Source organism: Clarias gariepinus, chromosome 24, assembly GCF_024256425.1.
Source record: "Clarias gariepinus isolate MV-2021 ecotype Netherlands chromosome 24, CGAR_prim_01v2, whole genome shotgun sequence".
Classification (NCBI taxonomy): Eukaryota; Metazoa; Chordata; class Actinopteri; order Siluriformes; family Clariidae; genus Clarias; species Clarias gariepinus.
In genome coordinates this window covers 3,827,873-3,847,147 of record NC_071123.1, presented here as the reverse complement: position 1 = coordinate 3,847,147, position 19,275 = coordinate 3,827,873, and the positions used below count along the sequence as shown (strand labels likewise).

At 41.1% G+C, this 19,275-nt stretch overlaps 1 protein-coding gene across 2 annotated transcripts in view; it reads left to right on the top strand.

Moving 5' to 3' along the window:
* Positions 1-19,275, top strand: part of dcc (DCC netrin 1 receptor) — a 258,324-nt gene that overhangs the window by 181,655 nt on the left and 57,394 nt on the right. For both annotated transcript variants that reach the window (XM_053484759.1, XM_053484758.1), the window contains exons 12-13: positions 6,047-6,096; positions 18,124-18,265. In XM_053484759.1, coding sequence (XP_053340734.1) covers positions 6,047-6,096; positions 18,124-18,265 — 192 coding nt within the window. The remainder of the gene's footprint in view (positions 1-6,046; positions 6,097-18,123; positions 18,266-19,275) is intronic.

Below are 19,275 nucleotides of genomic sequence, written 5' to 3'. Positions count from 1 at the left end.
TTGTTGTCTCTGTCCATCTCTTTGTCAGTTCTGATCTTTCTTTCCAGCAATTCTTTCTGTACATTGCTCCTTCATGCACAATAGCTTTTTCTATCCTTCTCTGTCTCTCTCTGTTCTTCTCGCTGATTTTTCCTGTGCTGTTGTCTCCTTCTTTTTTCTCCTTCCAACTCATCCTCTTACCTCTGTCACATCATGTCTTTCCTCAGTCATTCCAGTTTCTCACCATCATCTCATTTCCAGCTTTTCAAACACCCCTCTACTGCCCCCTTCCCCCTTACTTTAGCTCTTTCTCCATCCATTTCTTTATCTTCTAATCTCTTCATCGTCTCGCGATTACAATATAGATCCACTATGGAATACCTCTATCATTTTCATGTTGCTGTCTCTCTTCCTCTGTCTCTATCTCTACACCAATTCTCATTTTTCTCCATCCTCTCCATCATGCACCATCGTGTATTTTCTGCTCTCTCTCTCTCTCTCTCTCTCTCTATATATATATATATATATATATATATATATATATATATATATTACTTCTCTTCTATATTTCTCCATCTTTTTATTATATCTAGCCATCATATCTTTATTTCTAGGTTCTACGCTCTGTCTTCTCCCCAATCTGCCATTTCTTTCTTCTTATCCATCGCATCCTATGTCTCACTTCATTTCTTTTTAACTCCATCCATTTTTTCATAATTTCTCTTCATCATCTTTCTGTTTCTATGTCGTTCCTTCATATGTATTGTATGTTTCCTTTTCACATTGCTGTCTTTCTCTATACCAGTTCTAATCTTCATCACTCTGTACCTATCTCTCCATCATCCATAGCTTTTCCTTGTGTGTCTATTTCCGTCTCTGTCCATCTCTTTATCTTTGTTCATCCCATCTCGAGCTTCATCTCCATGCATATCTCCTTCCATAAGTCTGTTTAGAACAGTTGCCCCGGCACTCGTTTGTCGTCCAGATTGTCTCTTTGCATTACCTTCAGCGTGCACTAAGAGGCTGCGGGAATTTATTGTCTGTCAGCTCGCATTAGTGAAACGCCAGCGAATGCTTCAAATGAGCTGTGAGACTTGCCTTTCCCATTTTCCTGCTTAATTAAAGGCCCCCTGTGTTTCACTAATGAAATTGCGCGACGCCGCAACTCTCTCTCTCTCTCACTCCCTCTCTGTGTCTCTTTCTTTTACGACTACCTTCTACGAGGTAATTACCGGTCTGGCTATACTCATCAGAAATACACACTACCCCGATGAGTCACTAGATACGTAAACACACACGCATGCACAGACACTACGGCAGAGTCCCTGGCCGCGCGGTGTAATTGTGATTATTTGTTGTTAAGTTGTTGCGCAATAACAATTAGCAGGTGAAGGTGGAAGCTCATTACCAAAATGCTGCTTGTTAATTAAAGCAACCAAACGAGGGCCCTCAGGCTGACGGAACAATAAAACGAACCTGATGCGCACCAGTTTGGTTAGTAAATTGCAAATTACACCGAACGGAAGCGCAGGAGCCGCTAAGCAGATAAGCTTTAGAGGAAAACCTTGCACATGGTGAAATTTTTGTTTTTAATTGGAAGACATTTTAAAACTTAAAATATAAAAATATATCTGTACCTGTGCTAGCATTGATATATCTATAATATCAGTATTGTGATATAAATGATGCCACAATACATTTCTGTATAAGTTGTTTTTAAAATACCTCCGCATTTGCTTTGATGTTAATGCTTTCATGTTGTTGTGGTTTTTCTTTTTATTGGGAAATTTTCTTATTCATATAGATGGTTTTTCCCCCTGCTTTTCAGTGTTGATTTAGTTTACCATCAAGCTCATTTTTAAGGCTTTAATGTACAGTGGTGTGAAAAACTATTTGCCCCCTTCCTGATTTCTTATTCTTTTGCATGTTTGTCACACTTAAATGTTTCTGCTCATCAAAAACCGTTAACTATTAGTCAAAGTTAACATAATTGAACACAAAATGCAGTTTTTAAATGAAGGTTTACGTTATTAAGGGAGAAAAAAAACTCCAAATCTACATGGCCCTGTGTGAAAAAGTGATTGCCCCCCTTGTTAAAAAATAACTTAACTGTGGTTTATCACACCTGAGTTCAATTTCTGTAGTCACCCCCAGGCCTGATTACTGCCACACCTGTTTCAATCAAGAAATCACTTAAATAGGAGCTACCTGACACAGAGAAGTAGACCAAAAGCACCTCAAAAGCTAGACATCATGCCAAGATCGAAAGAAATTCAGGAACAAATGAGAACAAAAGTAATTGAGATCTATCAGTCTGGTAAAGGTTATAAAGTCATTTCTAAAGCTTTGGGACTCCAGTGAACCACAGTGTGAGCCATTATCCACAAATGGCAAAAACATGGAACAGTGGTGAACCTTCCCAGGAGTGGCCGGCCGACCAAAATTACCCCAAGAGCGCAGAGACAACTCATCCGAGAGGCCACAAAAGACCCCAGGACAACATCTAAAGAACTGCAGGCCTCACTTGCCTCAATTAAGGTCAGTGTTCACGACTCCACCATAAGAAAGAGACTGGGCAAAAACGGCCTGCATGGCAGATTTCCAAGGCGCAAACCACTTTTAAGCAAAAAGAACATTAAGGCTCGTCTCAATTTTGCTAAAAAAAACATCTCAATGATTGCCAAGACTTTTGGAAAAATACCTTGTGGACCAACGAGACAAAAGTTGAACTTTTTGGAAGGTGCGTGTCCCGTTACATCTGGCGTAAAAGTAACACAGCATTTCAGAAAAAGAACATCATACCAACAGTAAAATATGGTGGTGGTAGTGTGATGGTCTGGGGTTGTTTTGCTGCTTCAGGACCTGAAAGGCTTGCTGTGATAAATGGAACCATAAATTCTACTGTCTACCAAAAAATCCTGAAGGAGAATGTCCGGCCATCTGTTCGTCAACTCAAGCTGAAGCGATCTTGGGTGCTGCAGCAGGACAATGACCTAAAACACACCAGCAAATCCACCTCTGAATGGCTGAAGAAAAAAAAAAAAGAAGACTTTGGAGTGGCCTAGTCAAAGTCCTGACCTGAATCCTATTGAGATGTTGTGGCATGACCTTAAAAAGGCGGTTCATGCTAGAAAACCCTCATATAAAGCTGAATTACAACAATTCTGCAAAGATGAGTGGGTCAAAATTCCTCCAGAGCTCTGTAAAAGACTCGTTGCAAGTTATCGCAAATGCTTGATTGCAGTTGTTGCTGCTAAGGGTGGCCCAACCAGTTATTAGGTTCAGGGGGCAATTACTTTTTCACACAGGGCCATGTAGGTTTGGATTTTTTTTCCCCCTAAATAATAAAAACCGTCATTTAAAAACTGCATTTTGTGTTTACTTGTGTTATCTTTGACTAATAGTTAAATGTGTTTGATGATCAGAAACATTTAAGTGTGACAAACAAGCAAAAGAATAAGAAATCAGGAAGGGGGCAAATAGTTTTTCACACCACTGTACGTTCATATCATGAACCATACTACTGTATACCATGTATTGTAGAAATCATGATATATTTTTGACATATCGCCCAGCCACTTCTTTACCTTTTTATAGTAAAATAAATGATGAACATTAAAAAAAGAAATGCGAGCAAATGTTGTACTTTGTGCCTCAAGATACAGTTTGAAAATCGGTGGTTTACAGTACGTAACAACCTGAGCAGCGACCTCATTTCCCCTCTCGTTTGTTTCAACCACTCAGCATTCAGCATCAGCAGTATAATAATCACCTGCACCTGATGTCATCATCTGCTCCTGTTTCTTACTGGTTCAAGCCTTAAATTAGATGCTTCCATGATTCATAGGTCACTGTGTGACTTAAAAAAATATTAATAAAAATAAAAAAAGCCAAAACTGAGAACCAGAGAGAATCCTTCAGGAAGCCTGGAGAACTATTCCCAAGACTACATTAAAAATACAAGAAAGTCTAACGCTTTGGAAGCAAAATATAAAAAAAAAATGCAGGTGTGGGAATTTAATAGTCATGTTTCTTAAAGGTGAGGTGGTGAAATATTTTATAGACGGAAAATGTTGCTTTGTTTAAAAAAATAATAATTATTATTATTTCATTATTAATTTGTACTACTTACATATGACTTAGTGTTTAGCGCCCCAGGGTTGGGGGTTCGAATCTCACGTCTGCCCTGTGTGCATGGAGTTCCATGTTCTCCCCGTGGTTGGTGGGTTTCCTTGGGGTACTCCGGTTTCCTCCCACCGTCTGAAAACATACGGTGTAGGTTGATTGGTGTTTCAAAATTGCCTGCGTGTGTGTGTGTGTGTGCGTGCGCCCAACGATGGGTTAGCACCACGATCAGGGTATACTGTATTCCACCTTGTGCCCTGAGTTTCCTTTAATGATCTTTGAAGTATTTATATAATGAATTAATAGTTAATGTTAACGAAAAAGCATTTCAGCTTTATGTTGACGAGAGTTGAAAGGAGCTGCAAGAAAGGAAGGCAGCCGTTTTTACACCCATTTTAACAATATAAACATTTTTTTTAGTGCAGTTGTGTGTGTGTGTCCAACTAGACATTGTGTGTTCAGTGAATTGATGAATTGATCTTGCAGACTCTGTAACCATCGTATTTCCGGACTGACCCTGCTTTACACAATAAACGCACGTCAACAGATCAATCCAAATCGCATCCCAGAGCAGGAAACCTTGCAAATGTATTTGTATCATTGTCTACCTTATTTGCTAATTGATTACCCGTGTACTTCTAGTGTTATTCAGCGGCCGCGGCTGTAGGACGTTCCCTCTGGCCAAAAGCTAATCCAATAACAGCTCTAACAGGATCGGGCTATTGGCTGGCTGACCTGATGTCCCGTTTGGATTTAGAATGATGTCATAGCCGAAGATACACGCGCTAATCTGTTACTCTGTAGAGCTCTTGAATACTTGATTCTGATTGGTCGGAATGGTTTGGGCATTTTTTTATTTCTTATACAAGAATTAAGAATGTATGCCATTTTTTCCCCTTATTTTTTACAGTGGCCTTAATTTGAGTTTTATTTTGAGTCTTAAGTGTCAGAGGTCACATGATAAGATTTATTTTATTCGATTTAAGTGAAAGGAGAAAAAAGTGTAGGAAGAAACAGTGGATACATGTTGGAACCTTGTATTACGAGCATAATTCATTCCAGAAGCAGCTCATATAGCAGTTCAAAACACTCGTAAACCAAAACCGAATTTTCCCATAAGAAATCGCAACGCAAACCGCCTTACTCGCAATCCGAGGTTTCACTTGATATACAGTATATATAATTAGGGTGGTCAGTATTAACGCATAAACGCTTGTGATTAATCTAGAAGTTTCAATGCGTTACTATTTTTTTACGCAACTTAATCATATGATAAGGTTTGACCCTAATGACTTCCCATAATCGTAGCACGGTAACCTGGCAGTGTGTGATAATGGCGCGTTTAATACGGATAATAAGACGACATAGGAAACATTATCAGGTGTACCAAACAGAAAGTTACATTATTAAAAGCTTTTAGATCTAGGAAGTTTGGTTACAACCAAAGTTGTGTGCTCGAATGACTTAAAAGTAAATTATTTTTAACAGAATACATTAGATGTAAGAGGTGAGAGCGGTGGCTTAGGTATCTAAGGCTCTACAGTAGTTGATTTCCGGAGCTGAATATCCCATTTAAGAGATTTTAATTTAACATTTGTTAAATGTTTGAGATTCTATACAACTGCATAATTTGTTTCCTCTAACCAGTTAGTCACTCAATTCTTTATTTAAACACTACATTTATTTTACAAGAAAATCTGAGTATTTTAAAATCATGTTTAATTACAGACTAGGACTGAGATTAACTAGATTAGAAATGGTAATCGAATATCAGCATTAGATATAATATACAAATAATTACTGTAACTATAAATAAATAAAAAGTAAAAAAAAAAAAAGAAAAATTTGGCTGATTGTTTTCCTGCACCAGAACACCCCCAAATTTTTTATTCCTTTCAAAGCAAAATTTCCTAACCCTTTGTCTTCTTCTTCTCTCCCACAGTTCCGAGCGCTCCTCCCCAGAACATCTCTCTAGAAGTGATCTACTCACGGGTGAGTATCAACCCGGATGGTTTGTGTTCAGCCCTCAGGTTGTATCGCGACCGCGTTAGCGGTTAGCAGCAATAAAGCTGCCGAGCATCCCGGCTCCCTTTTGATCTACACGCGGGAGTTTTACGACGGTTCTGCCGAGATCAGAGGTGGTTCCTAACATTAAAGAGAACCGCGAGCGTGCAAAAGAAAACACATCTTGTTTAAGCAATAAAAGCACAGCAGTTTGTGTAGGCCTGGTCTGGATTAGACCGGATTACATGTTTGTTGTTTTGAGCGACTCCAAAAAGAGCTTTTAAACATCGAAATTCTTGAACTCTTCACCTGAGAGAAAATGAGAGAAGTTTTATTGTTCGACTGACTAGAAAGAGCTTAGAAGAATGTGTCTAAAAATCTAAAGGAAAGTTGATGAGGGTGTGTGTGTTTGTGTGTCTATTACCTGTAATCCAAGAATATTTATCATAAGTCTGATATAATCAGGCTGTACAGTGTCTCGTGTTGTTAATGCTCTTAAATTGCCCTTCATTTTGATCCAGGATTATCAGGATTACAGGAATTATAAGAGGCCGGTGTTGTCATGTTATGAGATTATTTGACATGAGGAGTCAACATTGTTGTTAATCTCCAGCCGTGGACGTTCCTGCTAACATTGGCATGGATAAGAGAGACGTTGATTCCTGTAATGTTGCATTCGAAGGCAGTTGAAGGACTTGTAGTTTTTCCATCTACAACTGGTAAAAAAAATAAAAAACATAAAAAAACACCAGATATAGTGAAAAGTTATAGGTCTTTATTTTTTAATAGGTTTATAGTTTTTGGGCTTACATAAATTGTTATACCGATACATCACTCGGTTAAATGTATATACAGTACAAGACTTCAGAAGTGTTCCCCTGATGTGTAGCTGTGATACTGCAGGACTCCTCTATGTTTTATAGATGCTTTGGTCCATGGTGCCGTGTGTACAGTAAGTGCCTGCAACTTTCATTCACTGGCTTTCATTTATTTTTTAGTTCATAAAAATTTTCCAAGAAGACCTTTTTATTCAGAAAAATGGTAAATGTATGGTTAAGCACAAAATTAATTCTCTTTGCATTGACTAAAGAAGAAAAACGAAAAAATATGGACATAAACGTGTCGACTACATTTGAATATAAAAGTATACCCCCCCACAGCAATACTTAAAAGGTGGCATCAGTGACGCTCTTTGCTTCTTTTCCGTCCCTCTGTCACGGCGGAGTCTGTCCATCAAGTTGCAGAGTGCTGTGCTGTGCTGGAATTCCTTCATCCGACTGCTGCAGGTTTTCGATTAGAGCCATGTTTGGGCGCCTTGCCTCCCTCATTCCCTCCATCCCTCCCTCCCTCTGGAGCGCTCGGGTCCCTGGGCACGTCTCTGCGTGAGGGAGAGCACAAAGGCGGCATTGAGAGCGCTCAGTCTGAGGCGGCTGATAAAGCTGCGTTCATGAGAGGAAATGGGCTTCCATTGTCTGCCGGTGGCGTGCTGCGAATGAATTTGCATGAGAAATGAATCCCGCCCTTTCGGCACGCCGTAACGATGGCCGACTGCCACGTAGGCGCCGCCTGAAAGCGGAGTGACATCTGTACCTGACTTATTGCAGGAACCCGGTCACTGCATTGCGTTTGGTTTTTCCGTGCGAAGTCAGTGAGTTGACCGGTCGAGACTGAGACATCAGGACGATTGATATGCGAGTGACTTAACCACAGGGGCAGAATTTTTATAATTCATTTATTATTTTTTTTATTATTGTTATTATTATTATTTTTTTTTCCCTGACCATGCATCATGCTTAGGATGGGCAAGTTTAAGAAAGAAAACATTTTCATTTTTCACCAGAAAATGAAACTGTCTGCTTGTGCATCATTTGCTACCTAGGGGAAAAGGTTGTTAATAGATGGAATCAGATGGATTGCTCCTATAAAAGAGGTGACGAGGGAGCCAAGGCAGAGCGGCACAAAGCAGGCTCCTACATCTGTGCTGACACAAATGGCTCTATCCATAATCGCTCAAAACGCTCTCACCAGTCATCACCGGACGAGTTATAACAGCCCGAGCTCCCATCCGTTTATTAAAGAGTGGCTGGCGTGGGTTTTAAATCAGGTGCTGATAGTTTGTATCACACTGTGGGACAAATATTTCCCAAATAATGTTCCAGGTAACGAGGTCCGACTTGCTGGAATGCCCAGAGTTATGGCGTCTTCAGTGCTGTCAGAGCGTGCGGTTCAGGAAGAGGTGATGACCGCGGGGTTCTTCTGGACCTCGTAGATTCAGTACGTAGTTTGTTTTTGTCCTGAATACACTAACGTATGTGAGATGGCGAATTCTTGCACCTGGTTGGCTATTGATTTATTTTCTACATTATGAATAACAGATTTAAACAGGCGAGGGCCGTTCAAGTCAAAGCTGGACTTTTGATTCCGTTGAATAACAGACCTAGAGGGAGTATACTCACAAAACTCGCTTTAATTCTTTTTATGATCCCCTGCTACACTAATACACTTATCCCAGCGTTTCACTAGCGCTTGGATACCATCAGGGTAGAACGTTTTCAGAGCCATGATCAGACTGCCTGCTTTAAGGATGAAACGCCGGCCTCCCAGGAACTCCTTCGGCTTGTAGCGAGGTCAGGACTGTTCGGGGGATGTGGCGATAACTCCCAGATGAGTTCCCATAATGTGCAAGTGGTGTCCCCAAAGACACGCGTCTCTTCCGCTGATGGACGACTTATTTATCCGTGGCATTGTTTAAGAATCGCTGAATGTTCACAGGAACGACAGCATTGGGCTCCGAGATGGCTCAGCCGGATCGTCCTTCACGGACGTACTTTGGTCTTCTTTAAAATGTTTGCACCGTCAAATGTTCAAAGAGTCTCATTACCGTACTGTGCTTGAAGTCTTTTGTAAATTTTACATCTTTATTAACCAGAAATTACACCACAGGCACAGTTTCACTTAACCGATCCTCCAATAATCATCGATTAATTATGCAGCACTGTTTTAATTCTAACCTGCTATGCATCATTCTTTATTAAATTTATTCCTGACTTAAAGGTCCTGTATAGTATTATTTCTTTAACAGAGTAAACACAGGTCTCAGAGCTCCACAAAGTGTGTGTGTGTGTGTGTGTGTGTGTGTGTGTGTGTGTGTGTGTGTGTGTGTGTGTGTGTTAATACCCGGGCTAAAATAGACCCTCATTTGAAATACCCCCCCATAGCGGCTTTAATTCTTAACCATCTCCATTTTTCTTAATCAGCAGCCGATCCACAGCATGGACAGGAGCTAACACGGGTAGTTAGAGCTGTTTCAGTTATAATTCCAGATTATATAAATCAACATGAGCCAGCGGTTAGAAAATCACAAACATTTACATGATTATTAATATCAGAAGATTTTTTCTTTATAAGATTTTGGCCAGATATATAGTGTAGACTAACTGGAAAAACATACATACTTACGTGGAATCCGACATTAACGTTTTATTTACAGAGATCCTCCTCCGATTTGATGTTCAAAACATGGTATCGGTGCTAAAAAGTGTCTCACCTACTGTACTGTTATTCATAATACCTTATGTTTCTTCATTAAGAAGAATTGAAGTTTCTTTCATTATTCAATTCTTCGATCCAATCTTCGTCATTTATATTTTTTATTGGATTTCCCAAGTACAATTTTGTGCCCTGTGATGTAGTGTCTGTAACTTTTTTTTTTTATTACAACCTTTTAATTATCCTAATTGTTATTCAGATGAAACTTAAATTTTGATTTTACATAAGAAGACATACTGTACTGTATGTAAACCTGACAAAAGTTTATGATTCTAAAATGCAAAATTGTTAGGAAATTGCAAGAATAATATGACACGGTTACGGACACTACAGATTTTTTTTGTTTTTTAAGTTTTAACAAAAAAAAAAACACTCACTCATGCAAAGCACTGAGGTAGCCCTGGAATTGTTTTCTATGTTGGTGGTAAGGGCTATACAAGTTTTTCCTTTTTTTTTTTTTTTTGTTTCTTGTATGATGTCATACCAGATGTAAAACTTTAATTTTTAAAAATGAAAAGTAAAAAGATGTTATTGTTTTTTTTTTTTTTGTAGCTCTTGTGTCCAAATACACTAAAGACTCGTGAATATTCAATAATTAGCAAAAATAAATACATTTTTTTGATAGGTGACCTTTAATTCATAAAGTTTGATTACGGAATAAATTTGTCATAAATAATAAGTAGCTGAAATTCTCTACACCTGCCAACTTTGTCTCTAAAACTCCTTTCCTCTTTTTTTAATGCATAGAAACGTGTAATCTGTGTGTTTTTAGCCTCCTATGCTAGTTCCACAGCCTGACTGTGCCCTAAAATGTCCCCATCAGCCGGTCAAACAGCTCACCATGTGAAGATTCAGCTCACGTTCCACCCCAACCTCCCTCCACATTCATCAAACGAGGCTTCCTCATGCCCTGTCTCACATATATTCCATTATTGATCGCGGCTTGAAAGCGGTAACTATCGAGTTAAACGCAGTGTGTGATGTAGGGATTCCGTGTTACGTTCCTGAAATCCGGCATCGAGCTCTCGTTGTTAATCCGAAAACAAGACAAGAAGTAAATGCTCTCCTAGGACAGGAGGGTCCTTTTTTATTTTTTTTACAGACATCGTTCGAGAATGTGAACCAGGGAAAAGAAAAACAGTCTTTCATATTCCAAGCATAAAAATAAAATACTTCAGCCCACAGTGAGACCTTCTCTTTAACGGTAAGCAGGGACGCTGATAGAGTTGAGGTCCAGAGAGACTAAAGTAATTTTCTGCCCAATATAAAATAAGGCCAAAAAAAAAAAGAAACAGGGGCCTTTAGGAATAAAAACCGCACATACACATAGGTTTGGTTGGCGGAGGTGTCAGCTCTGTTTGACGTTAGAGATTGCTGGGACGTAAAATCTCAGGTGGGGTTTTTTTTTTCCTGCCAAGTAGATGATGATGAAAAGTGCTGAAAGTCTGCGTGGATTAAAAGTTAAATTTTAAATGTTTTATTTATTGTAATTTTAAAGTTTCAATCATACGATGATGTCACTTTCAATTTCTCACCTGTATCAGGTTGGTCAGGTGGTAATGAAATTTTCTTTAGTAAAAAAAAAAGACTTATGAAGACTTACGTTGAATTGATGGAAATCTTTAAGTCATATACGGATTAATGAACAAGTCTTCGAATGTCTTCGTCTTCAATCAACAAATCTTTGTAATTACAGTTGAACCTTTGATTACGAGCATAATTCATTCCGGAAGCGGGCTTATATTCCAAAACACTCGTAAACCAAATATAATTTTCCCATAAGAAGTAATGGAAACTCAAATTATTCGTTTCACAACCCAAAAAAAACAAATACATCAAAATAATTACCACAACATACTGTATAAAGTAAAAATAAAAATAATTAACTTGCACTTTAACTTTTAAAAAAGGTACACAGTTATCCTCCACTCTTTTCACACACATGCGCACACACAACGGAAACACTGTTTTATCGGAAAAATAAACAAGAAATCTCTCTAATGACACTCGATTGAGCGACACACTAACAGAATCACTGCTGTAAAGTAAAAATAAAACAAATTAACCTGCACCTCACCTTTGAAAAGATTCGCAACAGAGCAGTGTTTCTGTGTAGAGCAGAGAGAAAGAGTGTGTGTATGTCTCTGTGTCTGTGAAGGCGAAAGTAGGAGGGGTCTGTGTGTGTGTGTATGTGTATGTGTGTGTGTGTGTGTGTGTGTGTGTGTGGGGCACGGTGTCCAATGGCACGCAGGCACACAGACACAAAGAGCAGGCTGAGAGAGAAAATAGACTTTTGCTTTACACGCGCACTGTACAGACACAAAATAAAATATTTTTCACGCGCACACACGTGGTCACAGTGTTATAGTAAACAGTACACACGTGCACGAATGTTGATTATACCAGTAAGAGACGCGCACTAAGACCAGGCAGGGGAGATGAATACCCACAATTCCACAGCGCAAGAGAGAGAAAAACATTGCCTCACGCATGCGCTTAAAACAAGAAGCGCATGCGCTGTACACAACACTCGGACCTCCTATACCAAGACTTGTTCGTTTTCCAAGTCAAAATGTATTCAAAATTTTTGCTCATCTTGTGGAACACTCGCAAACCGTGTTACTCACAATCCGAGGTTTCTGAGTCTTCGGCTTCAATCACACAGTCTTCCTAAGTAGTGAAATGTAATGAAATGAAAGATGATAAAACTGCTGAGTAATTTATAAACACCATCGTCATAATGAAGCTCCTTCGCTTCACATTATTCTTGTAACTGATGTGTTTGTGTTATTTTTCGTCCTTTCTATCGTAAAAAAATCACCACATTAGCGAAAAACAAGCTAACAGTCCACAGTCCACAACGTTGAATGTTTCTGAGTTACTTAAAGTTGATTTAATAAAAAAAAATAATAACACTTAAAAAAAGGTTGATTTTTTTTTTCAATTATTGATGTAAAATGTTTTTTGGAGGAGTTTATTGGTCTCAATACTAATTCTGCCACTGGTCTGTAAAGACTTTAAGATGTCAAAAATTTAAAGAAACAGAAAGATGATGAAAAGACTTACTGATTGAGGACAAAGACTTTTTTTGCTGCTTATACAGTAGCTGCTGCAGCATAAGCAAGTTTTTTTGTTTTCGTAGATTAACGGAAAAGTACAACGTGTTTTATTAATTAAGAAATATCATAATCTTTAGTGGCTGAGCGGCTCAGCACTGACGTCTCACATTTCCAGGGTCAGGGGTTCAAATCTCATCTCTGCTTAGTGTGTTTACATGTTCTCTGAGTTTCCTCTGGGTAATCTGGTTTTCTCTTACTGTTCAAAGACACAATGTGTAGTTTGATTGCTGTTTGCAAATTGCAAATAGTGTATTGTGTGTAAGAGTGTGTGTGTACTTGTGCCCTGGAATGGGTTGGCACTCGAGCCAGGGTGTGCCCCACCTCGTTGCCTAAGTTTCCTGGGAACTCCAGGCTCCCGGTTTCCCGGAGACCCAACATAGGGTGAGCGGTGTAGCGGCGTAATCTTTGTTAGATGTACAAGAAGTGGAATAAAACACTTTCGGAAAGTGTTTACCAGTTCAGAGAAGCCATGTGCCTTTGTATTTTATTCCTCACTCCTCAGATTCCAAGGCGTGTCATTTACAACACACACATGCAAAGAAAAAAAAGTTAAGTATAATCTTTCTGCGGCGGATGTGGTGCCGGACACGGACCTTCAAAAGCGCGCCTCGGGTAACAGACAGAAGCGTGTGAGTCTTTTGCTCGACCGTAACAGGTCTTAGATTCTTTCATCTGTTGAATTAAGCCGTAGACGTTTCATATCGCACTGTAAAGCCAGATTTTATGCATTACATCTCCGTCGTGGCGAAGTACGAATGAGAATGAGATGTACGCCAAGGTTTTTTTTCTTTCTTTCTTTCTTTTCGTTCTTTTTTCCATTTTTTTTTTTGCATTGCCAGATGATGAATGAACCCGAAGAGAGTTTTGACAGCAGTCATCACTGGTTAGCTCGCACCGACACCATCACAGGCGGACTAAACAGAGCTGGCAATGGAATTGAACAGTAAACTGTTTTTAAAAAAAAAAAGAAGAAGAAGAAGCGAAGTGCTATGGATGTTGAGCCGGAAAGAACTTGTTAAAGCTACGTCCAAATTCCAAAAGTAATTCTCCCCCCCCCTCTCTCTCACTCTCTCGCTCTCTCTCTCACTGAATTCACATGCCAACGGAAAAATGGGGTTCATGCCGTTCCAAGCTGATTTGCTCTGTTCAACACGGGATAATTAGCCAGACCAAGCCAAAATGACACTCACAGTTTCTACTTTAATGGCTCCCAGCAGCACTGGCGTTCACGTACACGCGCGCACGCACACACGTCTGTGTGACCTGCTGTAATCAATTAAGAAAACCATCCCAAACCCGGAGAACAGGTGCCAGCAAATGTTAATGAATTCATCCTCATCAACAGGCCTCGCGCGCCATGCTAACCGAATACACCTCCTTTAGCTAATGAATGAGCTAGCCGCTGCAGGTGACAGCTTATCGAGAAACATATTGTGGGCCGGTGAAGTGTCTTTCTGCAGCACAACTGCATCCGATCCAGACTTTTTTTTTTTCTCTTTCCAGCAGGATAGGATTGAATCAAATAATAAACACAAAAAATGAAATGTCGAGAAGGTGCAGCTTAACCTGGGTGTTAGGGTTTACGTGTCGGAGAGCAGCGCGGCAGGAATTTTAATTGCTTTATTTGCATGTTAACAGGCTTGCTCACGGGGCGGTTCCCCCTCCTCTGCAGATGGCAAGGACACCACTGCCATGACCACCATAGACACCCACCCCCCCTTCAGTATCCACCCCCCACACACGCACTCATACACACACCAGGCAGCTGGCATTAACAGCAACCGCCACTGAGCCAGTGTGTGACATTTGCCGAACATACGATGGCATTCCTGTGCAAGCGAGCTCGTACCAAGCTTTAGGGTGCTTTCAAAGGTCAAATTATCAACATAGTCCGTTCCCAGGAGCAGGTCGTCCCCGGGTCATGATCCAACCAATCATTTATATTACTTTAGATTTTAAATTCACCATACGCTCAGCTCTTATTATTAATATTTTACTATTGTTTTTCCCCATGTGTCAATTAAAAAAAAAAGGTGTGGCCAATGTTTCTTGAAGTTTTTGTAAAGCGGGTGTGGTCCATACTGAGGTTTGGCTCCCAAGTATGTTGTTCCTAGTAAAGGAGATGTGGCTTTTGTCCCTGTTAGGAAAGGAGGTGTGGTTTTTCGTCATGTCATTTATAGAAAAGGAGGTGTGGTTCCTGTTCCTGTCACTCCCACACAAGGGAGAGTGTCCTAAATGCCTGTTAATCCTACAGACCAAAGCATGTCCTGAAGGTTCGAGTCTGTCTCGGTATAGTAGTCTGTTCCTGACAGGACCACGGAAGTAGGCGTGTCCTCATTGACAATCAGTCTTACTGTGTCAGACTCTGCGTCCAACATTCCAGGTAAAGGAGGTGTGGCTTCTGTGCTGTCAGTTCCAGTGAAGGAGGCAGGCCTCTGTACCTGACATATTCAAGTTAGGATGTCTGGTCAGTCCCAGGAAAGAGGGTCCAGTCTCTGTCTGTCAGTTCCAGTAAAGTGGTTGTGACCCCTTTGTTTTGTCAGGTTTACTTGGGTAGGTGTGACCCCAGTCCCAGTCAGTCCCAGTAAAGTACTGTAAGTGTGGCCTCTGTTAGCCCCAGCAAAGTCGGTTTGGTCTTCACCTGACCATCCCTGTAAAATAGGTGTGGCCTTTATCTGATGGTCCCAGTAAAGTGGGTGTGACCTTTGTCACTTTCTTTAAAGAAGCTCGCCTTCTGTTAGCCCCAGTAAAGTAGGTGTAATCTCCATATGTCAGTTCTATTAAAGTAGGTGTGCCCTTTGTCAGGTCCACTAAAGAAGGCGTGGCCTCCGTTAGCCCTAGTAATGTAGGTGTGGCCTCTGTCAGTTTCACTAAAGAAGGCGTGGCCTCCGTTATCCCCAGTGATGTAGGTGTGGCCTCTGTTAGCCCCAGTAAAGTAGGTGTGGCCTTTCTCAGTTTCAATAAAGAAGGTGTGGCCCCTGTTTGCCCCAGTAAAGTGGGTGTAGCCCCTGTTTGCCCCATTAAAGTAGGTGTGGCCCCTGTCTGTTTTACTAAAGAAGGCGTGGTCTTTGTTATCCACAGTAAAGTAGGTGTAGTCTCTATCTGTCAATTCCAGTAAAGTAGGTGTAGTCTCTATCTGTCAATTCCAGTAAAGTAGGTGTAGCCTCAGTCAGTTTCACTAAAGAAGGCGTGGTCCATGTTAGCCCCAGTAAAGTGGGTGTGGCCCTAGTCAGTTTCACTAAAAAAGGCGTGGCCCATGTTAGCCCCAGTAAAGTGGGTGTGGCCTTAGTCAGTTTCACTAAAGAAGGCGTGGCCCCTGTAAGCTCCAGTGAAGTGGGTGTGGCCTCAGTCAGTTTCACTAAAGAAGGCGTGGCCCCTGTAAGCTTCAGTGAAGTGGGTGTGGCCTCAGTCAGTTTCACTAAAGAAGGCGTGGTCCATGTTAGCCCCAGTAAAGTGGGTGTGGCCTTAGTCAGTTTCACTAAAGAAGGCGTGGCCCCTGTAAGCTCCAGTGAGTTGGGTGTGGCCACAGTCAGTTTCACTAAAGAAGGCGTGGTCCATGTTAGCCCCAGTAAAGTGGGTGTGGCCTCTGTCAGTTTCACTAAAGAAGGCGTGGCCCCTGTAAGCTCCAGTGAAGTGGGTGTGGCCTCAGTCAGTTTCACTAAAGAAGGCGTGGCCCCTGTAAGCTCCAGTGAGTTGGGTGTGGCCACAGTCAGTTTCACTAAAGAAGGCGTGGCCCCTGTAAGCTCCAGTGAGTTGGGTGTGGCCACAGTCAGTTTCACTAAAGAAGGCGTGGCCCCTGTAAGCTCCAGTGAAGTGGGTGTGGCCTCAGTCAGTTTCACTAAAAAAGGCGTGGCCCCTGTAAGCTTCAGTGAAGTGGGTGTGGTCTCAGTCAGTTTCACTAAAGAAGGCGTGGTCCATGTTAGCCCCAGTAAAGTGGGTGTGGCCTTAGTCAGTTTCACTAAAGAAGGCGTGGCCCCTGTAAGCTCCAGTGAGTTGGGTGTGGCCACAGTCAGTTTCACTAAAGAAGGCGTGGTCCATGTTAGCCCCAGTAAAGTGGGTGTGGCCTCTGTCAGTTTCACTAAAGAAGGCGTGGCCCCTGTAAGCTCCAGTGAAGTGGGTGTGGCCTCAGTCAGTTTCACTAAAGAAGGCGTGGCCCCTGTAAGCTCCAGTGAGTTGGGTGTGGCCTTAGTCAGTTTCACTAAAGAAGGCGTGGTCCCTGTAAGCTCCAGTGAGTTGGGTGTGGCCTTAGTCAGTTTCACTAAAGAAGGCGTGGCCCCTGTAAGCTCCAGTGAAGTGGGTGTGGCCTCAGTCAGTTTCACTAAAGAAGGCGTGGCCCCTGTTAGCCACAGTAAAGTAGGTGTGGTTTCTATCTGTCAGTTCTGGTAAAGTAGGTGTGACCTCAGTCAGTTTCACTAAAGAAGGTGTGGCCTCCGAGGTAAAGTAAGGGTGGCATTGTTTGTCATTTCTAGTAAAGAAGTTGTAACTTCTGTTTGTCAATCACTATAAAGGAGGCGTGTCCTCTATCCTTGTTGTTTTCAGGTGCACTCTGTGTGTCCCTCAGTGAAGAAAAGGACTTTTAGATGACTTACAGGTTGCGTCCTTAAGGACACTTAATCACATCACAGAGGTCAATACGAGTTATCTTAACACACACAAGCCTGCTTAGTAAGGTTTCGGGGAAGACTGCAAAGAAATGCAAAGAGGGAGAGAGGGAGAGAGAGCAGGAGGGTACGAGCTGTGTTTACATGGTGATCTTTTCCATAAATGAAGTGCTAGTTCTGCATGGCTGCTGTTGTTGTGCCCATGCTAAAGACCCTGTCAAAGCAATTAATTTCCCACTCCGCTTTACTGAGCAATTAGACGCTCTTCGCTGTGTAATTACAGCACACACACACACTCCAACATGCGTACACACGAACACACACATACAGAATGCGAAATGCATGGGCCAACTTTAAATCTGTACGCCGAGATCACTCGCCACTAAACAAGCCTAGTAACTCCAGCAGAGGAAAACTTCAGTGAGATGCTCCCGCCATTGTTCGGAGTTTTATCTCGAGGTTTGCTTTATTCCTCCATATACACTGGGTATATTCAGGACATTGCATGTTTGTGTGTTAAATACTGGCACTAAAGTGGTGTAAGTGGCTTCTACTGTGCCTAGGTGTATAAGTTACCGTGGAGCCAATTAATAGGTACTAATGTGTGAGGTATGCAATTGTATCGTTATCATATTAAAAGCTTCATGTTTCAAAGCTAAGTTCCAAGCCACCCAGGGACAGGGATGTAAAGCGCTGTGCTGCTGCTGCTGTTGCATGTGATTTATTCTCATTCTCTTTCCCTTCAGAGTATTAAAGTAAGCTGGCAGCCTCCTCCGGCCAACTCGCAGAACGGCTTCGTCACCGGCTACAAGATCCGCTATCGTAAAACGGGTCGGCGAGGGGAGCAGGAGGCCATCGAACCCAACAACCTGTGGTATCTCTTCACAGGTGAGCACTGGTCAAGCTTAGTATTGGTGAATACATTTGGCTTACATCAAGCAAAGAAAGCAATACAACTAGATTTGGGTTAACAAGTTTCTGACATGTTATTAACACCTGGAAAGATAGGACTGTAAACTTCAAAGGGGAGATTTACAAGAACAAGAAAAATGGGTCAGAGATCACTTAAACACTTGAGGAAGTTGCCTTGTGACAAACTGGCTGTAGAAACCGGAGCTATGTTTTTTACTTTTTTATTCTTCGATTTTTCTCCCTAATTTATTAGTTTTCCAATTCCTCCCCGTCACTAGGGGGCTCCCACATTAAGGCTACTACTGCCACTCAGTCGGGATTGTGAAAGAGTGCTTCTGGAAGCATGAAGAAGCGTTTTCATACATCAACTGGCCACCACATTGGGCGCCTTAATCAAAACTAAAGCCAGTCAAACTAAATATTAGTACGTGCATTTTTATTTATTTTTTTGACCAGGCGACGTATATACCTAATTTTATCATTGTTATAAATTTGAAATTTAATAGTCAAGTTTTTATGAGTCAAGTTTTTATAAGAGAGTACAAATTTTTCACAAACTTTTTTTTTCACAAAAGTTATATAGTCATAAAAGTTTATATAATCAGATAGAGTATGTACTGTAGTACTAGTAATTAGTGTACCAGCATGGTCTGGTAAGAACCCTACTTATTGCGTCGTCTGCCTAAAGTTAAAACTACGCCTATCGTTAAAACTATCGCCTCGCGTTCTCAGAGTCGTCACACTTTCCTTCCATCTGCAACACCTCCTAAACCATTTATAGGAATTTATTCCAAGATTGCAAGGTATTTTTTTCAGATAGCGTAGATGTGCACTAGTAAAATGTAATCATTTTAACAGTAACAGTAATTGTAACAGTTAGAGGTTTATTGATGTAATACCAAATTAAACCACAAGGTGAAGGCACTTCGTTTTTGTTGTGGTAGACTACGATGAATGTGTGTTTAGGAGATTCCGCTCTGATTAAC